Source organism: Cupressus sempervirens, chromosome 8 (genome assembly GCF_028749045.1).
Source record: "Cupressus sempervirens isolate cs-2001-9-10 chromosome 8, ASM2874904v1, whole genome shotgun sequence".
NCBI lineage: Eukaryota > Viridiplantae > Streptophyta > Pinopsida > Cupressales > Cupressaceae > Cupressus > Cupressus sempervirens.
Window position 1 is genome coordinate 520,259,741 of NC_143125.1, and position 17,342 is coordinate 520,277,082.

At 36.8% G+C, this 17,342-nt stretch overlaps 1 protein-coding gene across 5 annotated transcripts in view; it reads right to left on the bottom strand.

Annotated features, from left to right (window-relative positions):
- Positions 1 to 17,342, bottom strand: part of LOC149543477 (protein phosphatase EYA-like) — a 169,324-nt gene that overhangs the window by 63,723 nt on the left and 88,259 nt on the right. For all 5 annotated transcript variants that reach the window (XM_089798278.1, XM_089798280.1, XM_089798282.1 and 2 more), the window contains one exon: positions 3,965 to 4,058. In XM_089798278.1, the coding sequence (XP_089654404.1) occupies positions 3,965 to 4,058 (94 nt within the window). The remainder of the gene's footprint in view (positions 1 to 3,964; positions 4,059 to 17,342) is intronic.

The following is a 17,342-nucleotide window of genomic DNA, read 5'->3' on the forward strand; positions in this document are numbered from 1 at the left end:
AAGTTATGCATGTTCGTTGGAAAGAATGCATAAGGCCAAATGTTCTTTGTTGAATTGTTGTGCAGTTTAGGTGATTATGTGGATCTAGTAAAGGGTAGATTCGAGTTTAATAACAAGTTTGGGCCGGCCTAAGGTGAAATTCAAGTGCACAATGTTTTGGTTATGGTGGTGGCCACCATTGAGATTGAGATGTGTATTTATATGAAAAATTGTTGCAGTTGCAAGTGTGATGATTGTAGATGGTGTGTGCGATCAAGTCGATAGATGGATTCCTGTGATCAGATGTAGATGATGTGTTGAATTGGATCTGTAAAAGCAATTGAGAAGCGTTATTCCCAGATCACCTGCCTTGATGAATTCTAACAGGTTCTCAAGTATAAATCCCTTAACTAGATCACTCTAACAGGGTGAGCAGGATGCTAACAGGTCTGAAGATTAATTCCCTTAATCAGGTGGCTCACTAGCTTGAGTTAGAAATCCTCCAACAAGGTTACTCCTTACAAGGTAAAGCTCCTCACAGGGCTAAAGGCAAATCCCTTAACCAGGTGACTCCTAACAGAGTCTGCTCCTAATAAGGCATTATTGTAAGCTCCTAACAAGGCTAAGCCTTTAACCAGATACAATTCAAAAGAGTGTCAGGTACTAATCCCCACCGTGGCCCCTCTGACCAAGGGTTTCCACATGATTACTTGTGTGAATGTTTTATTAGTTATCTCGTTGATAGTTCACAAGTTTACATTGCATGCATGTGGTGAATGATTAAATGGTTAAGATCAGATTTGGTTGATGTTTATTTGATAAGTTGTTGAATGTTTTGAATTTGATAAATTACTAATTCACCTCCCTCTCAGTAATCTTGGACCTTAATTATATTAACAATTGGTAACAGAACATAGGTCCTCTTGGTGGAAAGCCTAACACCTTGAGGTAAAAATCAGGATGATGAAGAAAGGAGGTCCAAAGTTTTCTAAGGAAAACTTCTCTATATAATGTGATAGGATGGAGATTTACATCAGAGGAATGGGGCCACACTATTGGACACATATTGAGCACAAATATACAAGACCTAATCGGACACTTAGTGCAGATTTGATAAAGGTGGAGACAGAAAGCATAATAGCCTTGGATGCCATTATAAGTGCTCTATCTAATGCTGAGTTTGTTGATAGACTTAGTACTGCACATGAAGTTTGGGAAAAGCTTAAGGCTGTCTATGGTGAAGATGTACATGTTCAAAGAGATAGGGTTGAAAGTCTGAAAGGGAAATATGATGACATGAAAATGGTAGAAGATGAAAATACTGCTCATTATGGTTATAGGTTAAAAGAAGTGGTTGCTGCAATCAGAATTGTCGGTGGAACCATAAGTGATGAAGAAGTGGTAAGTAAAATGTTGAGAACCTTGTTGCTTGTTTATGCCATTGGAATTTCTGCAATTCAAGAGTTGAAAACGTTTGACAAAGTTTACATTGATGGACTTGGTAAGCTTATTGCATTTGAGATCAACAATTATGATAACAGTATTCTCAAGGTTGAAACAGCTTTTGAGGCCTCCTTATCATTGGCATCGGGAAGCAAAGGCAAAGAATTATGGGAGATCGATACATTTCTTAATGAAGAAAGGAGACAAGATGAGTTGGAATCACTTGCAAGGAAATTGCCTAGAGGTACTAATAAGTACAAAGGTACCTGGTAAATCACCTCTGAAATGTTTTTCATGCAAAAAAATTGGTCACGTTGCTGCTAGATGTTCTAATTCCGATGAAAAGAATAAGGCAAGAAAATTTGAAGGAAAGGGAAAGAAGCAGTCTTATGTTGCCGTTGATGGAGTGGTTGATAATGAATCTAAGGGAAATGATGAAGAATAAGTGGTGAATGTTGTTGTCAAGGAAGAGACCACAGAAAGTGAATGTGAGAAAGCTTTAGTCTCACATATAGAGCGCAGCAGTGATTGGGTCATTGACAGCAGATGTTCACATCACATGACCGGTGATAGAAGTAAATTCATCAAGCTTGAAGAGTTTGATGGTAGTGTAATCAGATTTGGTAACACTCCATGTTTGGTAAAAGGTAAAGGATCTATTTCCTTGAGTGGTAAAAGTAATGCTGATGATGTTTATCTTGTTGAAGGTTTGAAACACAAATTGCTTAGTGTTGGTTGTCTTAATAATAAAGTTTATCATCTAGAGTTCAAGGCAGGCATGTGCAGGATTATAGGAAGCTCAGGAGATTTGATTGCTATCAGGAGACAGAGCAAAGGTAATGTATTTTGTTTTACTGTTAACAGTTGTTTGGTTGCTAGAGATGAAGATGGTTATGCTATAGGAGATATTTCCATGTAAACTTTGATGGCTTAGTTCATAAAAAGTGCTTCATTCTGCATGGTTTTTAATTTAAATATCGTACTTTCTATATTCTTACTTTCAGATTATATGTGGGTATATAGTGAAAAATTTAATGTTCGTCTTTTGAGAACTACAAAGAAGGATGCGTGATGAATTCTCTAAAATTGGCAACTATATTATTTGAGCTCATTCAATAGTTTCTTAATTGAAAATAAGCATCTATCTCTTAGATATTATTTTGATATCTCCATTAAAATCGAAGCTGCAAAGAAATTTAATTTTTTACAAATCTTTTGTTTCTCTATTTTCACCCAAGATGATCAACAAAGGTGGTGTTCTCTGACAGTCTGACTCATTTTAAGTTCTTGGTTTTTGTATTAATCACCAGAGCTAGCATTTTTATTCTGATGACATGTTATTTTGTCGCAAGTCTAATATCAATCTGATTTTTTATCTTCTCCTATGTGTCTGGATTTTTTATGTTCTCCTATATTTCTGGATCCATGCAGTATTTCCACAACAATATTATAGTCAATAAATGGAACTCCGCTAGATGGCTTTCTCACCTGTTTCACTAGCTCATGTAGTCCTTGTTTCTGGTCCCCAAATCACTTTGAACAGCTCCCTCATTGAAAGAAGTGTCTAAAATGGTCTATTCCCTAACAACACCAGACCTAATTTGTTCAAGATCCTTTCAATGTGCTATCATGGAGCACTCAATCACAAGGTTTCTTTGCTTCAACTTTTCATAATTTCATACTCTTATATCATACATCTAGTTCCACATATATCCTAGCCACAATCTTATTCTAAGGTTATGATATCTGGGACACGAGTAAGCAGTGAGTTGCTGATCAGATCATCATAAGAGAACATCATTTTTTATCTTGCAAATATTTTCATCTTGTTCAAATTTTCACTGAAATTAAATAAAATACTCAAAAGAGTCGGTCTTATCCAAGTGTGTACCTTCCTCACTTTAATGCATAGAGTGAATGAAAATTTAAAAAGCAATTTATCATGCAAGCAAGCTGCTACTCTCAAATGTGAAGGGAAAATATTTATATGTTTCCTTCCAATATTGCTCAAAGCTTTTGTCATCCTATATTGAGCTTCTGAAAGATTGAAAACGAAATCAGAATAACCCTCTCCATGCCCAATGCCCTGTTTCCATATTAACTATATTTATCGCGAGAAGCATAAGCTCCAAAATTATGGTAAATGTTTCTCTGCACACTATACAAGTTAAGTCTTTCAGTTTTAGCCTTTTTTTTGTAATCTTTAATAGCTACTAGGATGGTTTAAAAACATAACTGAACCAAATGAATAAACTCTACAAACTAAGAAAAATAAATAAACATAAAGGAAAATCATCAAAATCTTACATTCAAATGATTTTGAAAACCCATTATCTGAAAGATAATGAAAGAAAACTCAAATAAATGGAACACAAATGTGTCTGTATATTAAAAATCTGAATATTCTGCTAGAATTTAAAATAATATACAGTGAAATATCTGAGTAAAATGATATACAAACGCAAGCAAAAAATTAATTATAGTTTAAAGGGGCTTTGAAATTTTCTAGACCTTTTAAATCTCATTTTCATGTAAACCATACCTGCAGAAAGCCATCCATCAGTATAAGCATCCGTGACATCATAGAGATCTTGCCAAATTTCAATTTGTTCATTATCAAGAAGTTTGTGCAGTCCCTGTTGTCCAAAAGGATGTCATTTGGTATCACAATGATGCCAGATGAAATATTAAACATGAAAGAAATGACAATTACAAAATAAAGGACAAAAATGCCATATATTCTACCACATTACTAGCAGTAGACAAAATTATGGTCGCTAAAGTACAATTGCAGTGTCTACATTCATTGTAGTTGTCCACAAAAGCTGTTATAAGAAAAATAATTGGAACACTTTAAAATAAAAGCTATTCATGTTGACACAATATGTACAATTAGAAACATACTCTGTGGAAGTGAAATACAGGTTTATCAACTGCGATAAGACATGTTCAGCCTGATGATTTCAATCCCCATTTTAGCTAGTTTTACATACTCTATAATCATCATCACTCTTTATATTGAAGAACAAAGCCACACAGTGAGCAACAAAAGGTGATATATTAGAAGACTATGAGATACAAATTGAAATTTAATTTTCCTTGGAAACCTGTAATTCGATGTGTGACCTCAAAATCTGGATAGGTTTTTACTAAGGAAGGATCCTCCCACCTGCATAGCCAAGGGAAGCACCAAACCTACTACTCAAGTTTCCTTTATATATTTACTCTTGACCACTTAGTTTTTGTTACTTATTTCTTTATTTTCTTTGCACGCTGATCATTAGATAAAAGACCTTGTATATTGTGATTGCAAAAGCCTTGGTGTAAATTTGAATAGGTAATCCAGAATTTCATCAAGAATATGGGGCCAAACTATATATAGTAGAACTTCTAGGAAGCGAGAAAAATCAGGATGCTAAATGATCAACAAAAACAGAATTATATTCTGTAGGCAATTACATTACTATGTTTCTAAAAGAAACAAACATAAACAGAATTTGGAAATAGAAACTACCTAAACAAACGAAGATGACCGTTAAAGAAACATTACAATATTTTGTCATGTCCCATCCCTTCAACTAAGCTCGAAGTTGATACTTAAATATTTTGCACACCGATAGGCCTAAGTCATTAAGCAAGGGGTGTCTTGGCTGTGGAAAGTTGAGTAAAAGTTTGTTCTTTTTATTTCCCACCTCAATTTAAATTATCTTCCTCCATATGTGACTTGGTGTTGGTCTCTTATGTTATGTGGCATATGACTACTTACAACCTCCTATTTGGCAGCTGCATCATTGAATCTCTTCCTTCAGTTGTGTATGTAATGTTTGTGTAGTTAGGCGCATGTTGGGCCGATTGTAACGTTTCGTTACCAGACATTTGGTGGTGTTGAGAGCCCTTTTAGGGTGATCGCGGTGTGGAGGAGCTATTCATGAGCTTCTAAAGAAAAACTCTAAACATTCTCCGTTTGCATCATTAAAAGGTAATTTGTATTTCATGAAGGACAAAACCCCTTCTAATTCTCATTATAGAACGTCGCCCCTATTCTCTTATTCTTGCTTTCAACTTCATGACATGTGTGTTCACATAGAGTGCTTAATCGCAAGTTGAAATCAGCATGAAAGTTGTTGAACGCTGGGAATTATTTCTTACAATTCAAACATATTGGAGTTTGTAGTAAGGAGGACCTGACCCAAGTTGTATATGCCGGCGCGTGAAGTCAAGGAGAAACGGAGTTGCATGGCTAACGCCTTCCTTCTCAGGAGCCCAAACTGATAATAAAAAAATGAGGTGCAAGCCTACGCCATCTTTGATCAACCAGCAAGTGGTTAGGAAGCTATCCAACCATTCATACTGCTTCCTCAAAGTTGGTGTGTATCACAAACCATCCACCACCAGCGTTTGAATGGTATTTAATGGTCTCCTATATCCAATCTTTTGTATTTGGTTATTTACAAACTCTATACAATTGCATGTTCAGTGACGATGATGTCTGATGAAGCGCAGTTGGTTGTTATTGGTACTAGACTATTTGTCACTATTACCAAAACATTATTCAATAAAATGCATCTTTCATTTTTTATAATACCACAGTGTTATGCACCATTGTTTGTCACTAATTCATAACTCATATCAAGATTTATGTTGCGGTGAAAACAAAAACATTCAATTACATTACTATGTTTCTAAAAGAAACAAACGAACGTAAACGGAAGTTGGAAATATAAACTACCTAAACAAACTAAGATGACCATTAAAGAACCATTACAATATTTTGTCATATCTCGTCCCATCAACTAAGCTCCAAATTGACACTTGCCCTATTTTGCACCCTAATAGGCCTAAGTCATTAAGCAAGGGTTGTCTTGGGCATGGGAAGTTGAGTAAAAGTTTATTCTTTTTATTTCCCACCTCAATTATAATTATCTTCCTCCATACATGACTTGGTGATGGTTTCTTATGTTACATAGCATATGACTACTTACACCTATTTGGCAGCAGCATCATTAAATCTCCTCCTTTAGTTACGCATGTAAGGTTTGTGCAGTCAAGCACATGTTGGGCTTGTTGTAACATTTCCTCCCTAGGCATTTGGTGGTGTTGAGAGTCTTCTTTGGGTGATCGCGGGTGTGAAGGAGTTATTCACGAGCTTCTGAAGAAAACCTTTGAACATTCTCCCCCTACATCATTGAAAGGTAATCTATATTTCATGAAGGATGAAACCCCTTCTAAGTCTCATTATAGGACATCACCCCTATTCTCTTAATCTTGCTTTCAACTTCACGACACCCGGTGTTCACACAAAGTGCTTAATCACAGGTTGGAATCAGCGTGGAAGTTGTTGAACGCTAGGAATTATATCTTATAGTTCACATATATTGGAGTTTGTAGTAAGGAGGACCTGACCCAAGTTGTTTGTGTCGGTGTGTGAAGTCAAGGAGAACCGGAGTTGCATGGCTAACGCCTTACTTCTCAAGAGCTCGAACTGATAATAAAAAAATGAGGTATAAGCCTGTGCCATTTTTTATCAACCAACAGGTGGTTAGGAAGCTAACCCAATCATTCAAACTGCTTCTGGAGAGTGGATGTGTATCACATCCCATCCACCACCAATGTTTCAATGGTATTTAATAGTCTCCTATATCCAAGTTGTTGTATTTGGTTATTTACAAACTCTATACCATTGCATGTTAAGTGGTGATGATGTTTGATGAAGTGTAGTTGGTTGTTATTGGTACTGGACTATCTATCACCATTAACTAAACATTGTTCAATAAAGTGCATCTCTGATTTTTTATAATACCAAAAAGGTATGCCCCATTGTTTGTCACTAATTCATAACCCATATCAAGATTTCTCTTGCGGTGAAAATAAAAAAGTTCAATTACATTACTATGTTTCTAAAAGAAACAAACATAACAAAAGTTGGAAATAGAAACTACCTAAAGAAACTAAGATGACCATTAAAGAAACATTACAATATTTTGTCATTTCTTGTCCCATCAACTAAGCTCCAAATTGGCATTTGCCCTATTTTGCACCCTGATAGGCCTAAGTCATTAAGCAAGGGGTGTCTTGGGCATGGAAAGTTGAGTAAAAGTTTATTCTTTTTATTTCCCACCTCAATTATAATTATCTTCCTCCATACGTGACTTTGTGATGGTCTCTTATGTTACATAGCATATGACTACTTACACCTATTTGGCAGCTCTGTCATTGAATCTCCTCCTTCAATTACATATGTAATGTTTGTGCAATCAAGCGAATGTTGGGCATGTTATAACATTTCTTTCCTAGGAATTTGGTGGTGTTGAGAGTCTTGTTTGGGTGATCGCAGGTGTGGAGGAGCTATCCACAAGCTTCTAAAGAAAAATTTTGAACATTCTCCCTCTGCATCATTTAAAGGTAATCTGTATTTCATGAAGGACGAAACCCCTTCTAATTCTCATTATAGCACATCGCCCCTATTCTCTTATTCTTTCTTTCAACTTCATGACACCCGAAGTTGACACAGAGTACTTAATCACTGGTTGGAATCAGCGTGGAAGTTGTTGAACAGTGGGAATTATATCTTATAGTTCAAACATATTGGAGTTTGTAGTAAGGAGGACCTGACCCAAGTTGTCTATGTCGGCGTGTGAATTCAAGGAGAAACGGAATTGCATGGCTGATGCCTTCCTTCTCAAGAGCCCAAATTGATAATAAAAAAAATGAGGTGCGAGCCTACGCCATCTTTGATCAACCAGCAAGTGGTTAGGAAGCTAACCTAACCATTCATACTGCTTCCTCAAAGTCAAAGTGTATCACAAACCATCCACCACCAACATTCAAATGGTATTTATTAGTCTCCTATATCCAAGCTGTTGTATTTGGTTATTTACAAACTCTATACCATCGCATGTAAAGTGACAATGATATCTGATTAAGTGTAGTTGGTTGTTTATTGGTACTGGACTATCTCTCACCATTAACTAAACATTGTTTGATAAAGTGCATGCTTCTCATTTTTATAATACCACAGTATTATTGTTGAAGTTTGTAGCTACAATAGAGATCTTTATCTCTGATTTTATAAGAGAGAAATTTGTATGTTATGACCGTTATGGTCATCTTTAGCTGAAAGAGATATTTTTGATTATATTTAAGTTAATATTATATAAGAAGACATGTGTCATACGTCATGCAAAGAGGCATGCTTATGGAAATATGAAATGTCAAATATTTGGAAATTTAAAGAGCCTTGCATTTGGGGATTGAAGAGACCTTCATATGTAAGATGAAGAGTCTAATCGCAATCTATTTATGTGATTGCTTGGTGTATTATAATGAACAAGGTAAAAGCTTTGTACTTGAACATTTTCTTTATCAATAAAAGATACATTTTGCTGGTGTGGCTGAGTTTTTCCCTTCAAGAGGAAGGTTTTTCCCAAGATAATTTCTTGTGTCATTGGTACATATTTTGTTCTTTTTATTGTTGTTTTATATTTATTTCTGGGCTAAAAACATTACCAGTTATGCCCCATTGTTCGTCACTAATTCATAACTCATATCAAGATTTATCCCACGGTGAAAATAAAAACATTCAGTTTACTAGCAATTTTAGATACAATTCATCACAGTGGTATTAGAGCAGCAAACCTGCTGCCTGGTGGGCTTTCACATTGAATGCATCAATACAACAAAGAACCCTGTAGAATTTCGAGACCCCACAAATTCTAGAAGGAAAAAAATCTTCAGAGATTATTGGAGTACATTCAATGGCTGAAAGCATTCCAGATGCCACTGAGGAAGCCGATAGGGAAGCAAGGAAAACCTTGAGGGCTCTTAGAGAAGAGAAAAACCATGTTGCTGATGTGCTGCAACAACTTACACAGGCTATACAGCAAATGAATATAAGGCCTAGAAGACCCCAAAGTCATTACAGTGAGGATGGTAGTGCAGAAGGAACACCACGAGGCATGGGATCACCCACTCAAACCATGGACAAACCTTTAATGCAAGTATTTGCTGAACATCGTGATAAGGTTGAGGATGTTAATGTTGGAATTATAGGAGATTCTAGATGATGTCATGGCTACATATGTTGAATGGGATTTGTTTTGAACAATGTCAAGGCAATCTTAAGTTTTGTTCAGTATATGGCAATGTAACCCTAGTACTAGTGTAGGTCGGAATGGCGGGACGTTGGGACAAGTTTTCAAAACACGGGAAAATGGACCTCATTTTTGGTACGGCGAGGGGATGGCAGCAAGGGGAGGACGGGGCAAGGAGGGGTGTTGTATAGTATACATATAGAACTTGCAGTTCTAGTTATGCAATGATGTTTCAGTAGAACATACCAAATTAAAATACTTGAACATAGCAACATTGCAACATTAACTAGAACCATTGAACATTCAACATAGTAGCATATTACATATCCAATAGTAACTTTCAAAAATCAAAATTCAAATAGAAATTCAAGTATCCATCCCAGTGGTGGCATGGTTGTGGAATGGTCCATAGGGGTACTTGGGTACTCGAGTACCTGGTGCAGGGACATCTCGAGGACGAGTACTTTGAGATTTCGGAGGGGGGTACAAGTCCCCCGTGTTACAGTGGTATATGGGACAACAAAGGGAACTAGTGAAAGCACGACAGAATAGGAGGCCGAGGGTCCCAAACAGGGATCTAAAGCATGCCATGAACAATCTCACCTTACCTATATTTGATGGCAGCGGGAAAACTACAGCCAGGGCTTGGATACATAAGTTGGACATGTTTCTTACTCTCAAACCAATGTCTGAAACCGAAACAATCAAGTTTTCTACTATGCATTTAGATGAACCAATGTACAATTGGTGGCATCATGGCTTAGTCATGCAAGATCATGGCATGATCAACTCTTATGAGGAGTTCAATAACAAGCTGATAAGCAGCTTTGATAGGAAAGATATAGAAGTGCATTATAGGGCAGTTAGCTCAACTCAAGCATAGTGGTGCTTTGGACACCTACATTGAAGAATTCCAACATATATCTATCACGGTTCCCGACATGACGGAAAATAGGAAGAATATGTTGTTTGTAAAAGGTTTGAGTCAGAGATTCAAGCGATTTGTCAAAGTGATGACACCAAGTACTCTCCAAGATGAAATCAAGATGGCACTTGATCTAGATAGCTCATATTCAGCAGTTCAACCTCCCAAAAAGCCTTTTAAGGGGCCTAAGACCAATCTGAAATCTTCAAATCAGAATAAGGGTAATCCACCAAAGACTAATTTTGAGTCAAGGAATGAGCTAAGGAGGAATTTATACTTCACATGCAAGGAGCCTTGGTTGCCTAATCATAGATGCCTTGAGAAAGGCAAGGTTCATTATATTGAAGTAGTTTCAGATGATGAAAACGAAGATAATGAATTTGATGATAGCAAGGAGGAAGGCACATGCAAGAAGCCCCAAATGGAAACAGTTGAGAGACAAGTTTCAGATCAGCCTCCTACAGTAGCCACTCTCTCGGCAATTCCTACAATTAGTCTTATTCAACTTAAGGGAGTAGTCAAAGGGCAGCAAATGATTTGTTTAGTAGATACAAGGGCAACACATAACTTCATCCGCACTGCCTTAACAGCAAAACAAAAGTTACAAGTGAATGCCAACCCACATTTTGGTGTCAAGGTTGCGGATGGAGATCATCTTAATTGCTTAGGGATGGTTTCCCAACTTGAACGTCAGCTAGGTAGTTACACTCTCGCTGCAGAATTTTATGTGATTGAGTTAGTTGGGATGGATGCTATTTTGTGTCTGTAGTGGCTCTAGACTCTTGGTAGATACACCATTGATCACGATCAAAAACAACTTGAGTTTATCAGAGGAGGTCAACAGGTCATTCTCAAAGCTATCATTGATAGGGGTTCCAAGATTGTTTTAGCTCATAGGATGGAATCCATTTTGAGACACAAGGTTATAGAGTGGGCAGCGCATTGTTTTATTTCCACTAAGTATGTTTCAGATTTAGGACAGCAGCATCACATCAAGATTCAATCAGTGTTAGACAAGCATGAAGGAGTCTTTGGTGATATCCCTCTTGGTATACCTCCTGACTGTGGATTTGAGCATGTGATAGAGCTGGAAGAGGGTGTGAAGCCAATCATTACGACACCCTATGCACTATAAGGAGGAGATAGAGAGGACCATTCGACAGTTGCTTGACATGGGGCACATCAGATTGAGCTCGAGCTCATTTTCTTCATCCATGGTTTTGGTCTAGAAGAAGGATGGAACTCTACGAATGTACATTGACTACAGAGCTTTGAATAAGAGGACTATTAAGGATAGGTATCCTATGCCCCGTATTGATGAGCTATTGGATGAATTACATGGGGTTGTCTACTTTTCGAATATTGATCTTTGTTCCAAGTACCATTAGATTAAGGCCCATGAGAAGGATGTACATAAGATTGCATTTAGGTGCCATTATGGGCACCACAAGTTTTTGGTGATGCCCTTCAGACTCACCAACACACCTGCTACATTTCAGTCATACACGAACCATATATTTAATACAATTGCCTAAGTTAGTGCTAGTATTCTTTGATGACATTTTGATTTTTAGTAAAACATGGAAGGAACATTTGCAACATTTGGATGAGGTTCTAAGTATCATGAAGCAGCACTCCCTATCTGCTAAAGAATCCAAATGCGAATTTGGTTTGTCATAGATCATGTACTTGGGACATATGATTGGAGCTAATGGGGTCAAGGTTCATCAGGAAAAGATACATGCTATGCTAGATTGGCCGCGACCGAAGAATGTTTCAAATTTGAGAAGATTCCTTGGATTATGTTCCTACAACAGGAGGTTTGTGAAGAGTTTCTCTCATCTTGCGGCACCACTTACTGATCTCACAAAGGTTGGGGCTTTCAGGTGGTCCACAGATATGGAGGTGGTATTTCATCAAATCAAGAGAATGATGAGTACATGCCCTATGCTAGCATTACCAAATTCCAATAGACCGATCATCTTGGAGTGTGACGCTTCAGGCGATGGGATTCAAGCAGTACTTATGCAAGACAGACATAATATTGCATTTGAGAGCAAGAAATTGAGAGATCACAAGAAGTTGTATTCCACCTATGATAAGGAGATGCTAGCTATCATGCATGCCCTACCTAAATTCAAATAGTATCTGGTGGGCAAGCATTTTATTGTAAGGATAGATCATGACAGCTTGCGCTTCTTCTTGGCGCAAAAGGAGCTGAATGAAAGGCAGCAAAGGTGGATCAGCAAGATCCAAGCTTACAACTTTGACATTGAGTACATCAAGGGAAAGAATAGCGTAGTTGCAGATGCATTATCGAAGGGACTGGTCAATGCTTCTTGTTGTGCTATGTTAGAGATTTCAGCTCAGTGGAAGTCTCAACAGTTAGTTGAGTATTACAAAAACACCTCCACTCGTGAGGTTATGGATGGGCAGATTCAGGATGACAAGTATAGAGTAATAGATGATATTATATACTACAAGAACAGAATTTACTTGGTCCCTAAATCCAAATTTAAGGAATAGATTATGTATGCCATTCACAATAGCCCAACAGTAGGCCACCCTAGATACTTTAAGGCCTACAAGCAAATACGAGAGAGGTTTACCTAGAAGGGTCTCAAGAGCGATGTCCTCCATCATGTCAAGGAGTGTTTTTCCTATCCCAAAAACAAGTCAGAGCATGTACATCCTACTGGTTTATTGCAGCCCCTACCGATTCCAAATCACAAGTGGGAAAGTATATCGATGGATTTCATCACAGGGCTTCTAAAAGTGTAGGGTAAAGATAGCATTTTTGTGGTGGTAGACAAATTGATGAAGTATGCTCATTTCCTTGCAATGGCAATTGATTGGACAGCTTCACGGAAGTCTTCCGGCTACACGGACCATTGTCAGTAATATGGACAGTAAGTTCCTTAACATGTTTTGGCAAGACTCAATTGACACCTAGCACCAATTACCATCCTTAGATAGACAATCAAACGGAAATAGAAATAGCTGGATAGAGGGATACCTCCGTAATAATATTTTTGGACAGCAGTGAGCATGGGTCAAATGGTTCTATTTGGGTGAATACTGCTACAATTCCACTTATCATATGACTATTGGCATGTCCCTTTTCAAAGCACTTTATGGGTATGAACCCTTCTCTTTTGTGGATTTAACTTTGTCGGATAGTCGAACACCATTGGCTAAAGATTGGTTGCAAGAGCAACAGGATATTCTATCCACTCTAAAGAAACTATGCAACGTGCTCAGAATCAGTAGAAGATTTATGCAGATCAACACTGGACTAAGAGAGTTTTTTAGGTTGGGGGGATGATATTTCAATGACTCCAACCTTATAGGCAAAGTTCGCTTTAAAAGAGTGGGTCCAAGAAACTTGGACCTAAATTTTATGCACACTACAAGATGACAAGGAAGATTAGAGAAGCAGTATATGAGTTGGAACTGCCATCAAACAGTCGGATTCATAATATATTTCATGTTTCTTGCCTGAAAAGGGCACTGGGGTAGCATGAAACCTTATCATTGAGGTTACCTCCACTTGATGAAGAGGGTAAATTGGAGTTGGTACCTGTAGAAATGCTTGACACTAGAGAAAGGCAATTAAGAAGCAAAACCATTAGAGAGCATCTGGTTAGATGGGTCAATTGGCCAGTTGAAGACACTACATGGGAAGGTGATTAAATTATCCAGCACCCAGCACTTTGATTGCTTGAGGACAAGCAATCTTGAGAAGGAAGGATAGTCATGTCCCCTCCCATCAACTAAGCTCCAAGTTGATGCTTACCTATTTTGCACCCCGATAGGCCTAAGTCATTAAGCAAGGCATGTCTTGGGCATGGAAAGTTGAATAAAAGTTTATTCTTTTTATTTTCCACCTCAATTATAATTATCTTCCTCCAAATGTGATTTGGTGTTGGTCTCTTATGTTACATGGGATATGACTACTTACCACCTCCTATCTAGCAAGCGCGTCATTGAATCTCCTCCTTCAGTCACATATGTAACATTTGTGCAGTCGGGCGCATGTTGGACATGGTGTAACATTTCCTTCCTCAGCATTTGGTGGTGTTGAGAGCCTTTTCTAGGTGATCGCGAGTGTGGAGGAGCTATTCACAAGCTTCTGAAAAAAAAAATTTGAACATTCTCACTCTACATCATTGAAAGGTAATCTGTATTTCATGAAGGACGAAACCATTTCTAATTCTTAGAATAGGACATCGCCCATATTCTCTTATTCCTGCTTTCAACTTCACAACACTTGTGTGTTCACACAGAGTGCTTAATCACAAGTTGGAGTTAACATGGAAGTTGTTGAATGCTAGGAATTATATCTTACAATTCGAACATATTGGAGTTTTTGTTAAGGAGGACTAGACCCAAGTTGTTTGTGTCGGCGTGTGAAGTCAAGGAGAAATGAAGTTGCATGGTCGATGCTTTCCTTCTCAAGAGACCGAACTGATAATAAAAAATGAGGTGTAAACCTATGCCATCTTTGATCAACTAACAGGTAGTTAGGAACCTAACCCAACCATTCGTATTGCTTCCTCAAAGTTGACGTGTATCACAAACCATCCACCACCAGCGTTCCTAGGCCCCACGAATGGCAATAAAGGGTTTTGTTTGCAAAATTTAATTAGTTTTTAGCATCCACAACCCTAAAAGATTTCTCTGAAATGCTTTTGGTGGCCTCTCATTGTCGTTTTTTGTTTCCAGACAAGTTATATTGTCTTAATCAACAATGGTATTGGCATCACATTCTTCAAAATCATATTAATAGATTGAAGAATGCATGCTACAATGCTACATTCTAATTTTAACTCATGCTTCATAAATATGTTATGCTATGATAAGACTGAAGAACTTAGAATATTAATAGATTTTTATTCCATTAGTTGAACAATGAATGTGAAATAATGATACTTGAACTTGATGCTATAATTTATTTTTAATGTTTTGAATCTTTGATGTTGAACTTGTTACTTGAACTATATGATAGTACGATCACTATGATTACAAGTTTATGGTGTTTTTGTCGTTTAAATGTGTTTATGCTACTATGCTACATTCTAATTTTAACTAATGCTTCATAAATATATATATATATATATATATATATATATGTGTGTGTGTGTGTGTGTGTATATATATATATATATATATGTATATATATATGTATGTATATATATATGTATATATATATGTATGTATGTATATATACATATATATATATATATATAAATTTTACATATTTTTGTACTAACGAACCCAAACCCCTTTCCAAAATTTTGACGAACTTGTGAACTGGTTTTTGAACTTTGAACTTAGAACCGAACTCGAATCGGTAACTTAGGTGTAAATCTATATAAAGAGCTTCATATCCTTTGTTTAATACAACATCGATTTATCATAACAAAGTGTATGATGGATCACTTCTATGCAAGAGATGATTCTGGATAGAATCTAATGTGTATCTCCACAACATGTATTCCTAGAGGATAATCTTCTAAGTCCGATTACAAGGGTGATTTTTGTAGCTTTTCTTGGCGAATGTTATGGTGATCATGATTAGAAAGGTGTAATTGTTACAGTAGTTCTTTGAAAATTAGTGGGTATACAATTCAATATATCATTGTTTTTGTAGGTGACTATTAACACTATACATAGTGTTCTTCATGTTTGTTGTTCTTTGAGCTACAAATTAATTATTGTTGTAAATAGAGTGTAGTGTAATCTTCTAGCGTGTAAAGGCTTGAAACTTTTCAAGTTCTATGTCGAGACTAAAGGCTCGAAAATTTGTGAGATCTATGTTGAGACTGCGTTATTATTATTCAAATAAAATCTTTTTTATGTGATTAGGTTTTGCCCTTGAGGAGGGTTTTCCCAAAGTATCTCCAATTGTTCTAGTTCAAAAATTTAACACACACAACAGATCGAAATATAGAGACATGACTCAAGATACAAAGGGCACCCGCAACAAAAAAAACATGCCCTGAAAAACACAAAGGGGATGTAAAACATTACCATAAACCATAGAAACATGGACTAAGGAATCTCAAAAAAATCTTCTTGCGTGCATGAGCGAAAGGAAGAACTGTGGGCTACAAATGTAAACACGCAAAAATCCTTGTGCAAGCATATAGAACTGATGGTACAGCACAAAAACCCTTCACTCAAACCAGTTGCAAGCTTTAGACATGACTTTGAGAAGAGTCAAAATGAAAAGGCACATGGAATCACACAAAAGAATGGTAAATAATGTCACAAAAAAATGATAGAAAATGCCACATTATATTTTAGGCAAGATAAAGTTTGAGAAAAAACCCCTCGCAAATGATGCATTCAAAAAGAAAACCAATGCCCATGAAATTGTAGTGAGCCTTTTTGCAAGGAAAAACTCTCACTACTGAGGAACAACCTTCAACAACAAAAACAAGTTGAAAAACCTCAAAAAATTCTAATCAAATTTTTTTTTTTTAAACAATTTTTAAGATAATAAACTTCAAAAATTATAGAAAAACATTCCCCAAGGAGACTCAACCTATATCTTATAAAACCCCATTAACCATCTCTATAGGAAATTACATTATATAGGAGGTGCATCATTTAGGAAATTACATTATGTTGTTTCTAAAACAAACAAACCTAAGCAAGAGTCAGACATACAAATTGCCTAAATAAGATGACCATTAATGAAACATTACAATATTTTAATATTTATGAACAATGATGGTTTGACATTTCAAAAACAAGGGGATGAGGGTGTAGACATCCCCTCCACATTTCGGTTTTTTTGGGCATGTGCAGTAGACATCCCCTCTACATGGTTTTTGTCTCCTAGGAACATCCCACAGAGGGAAACCGTAGGGGGATGCCACAACATCCCTTATGTCACT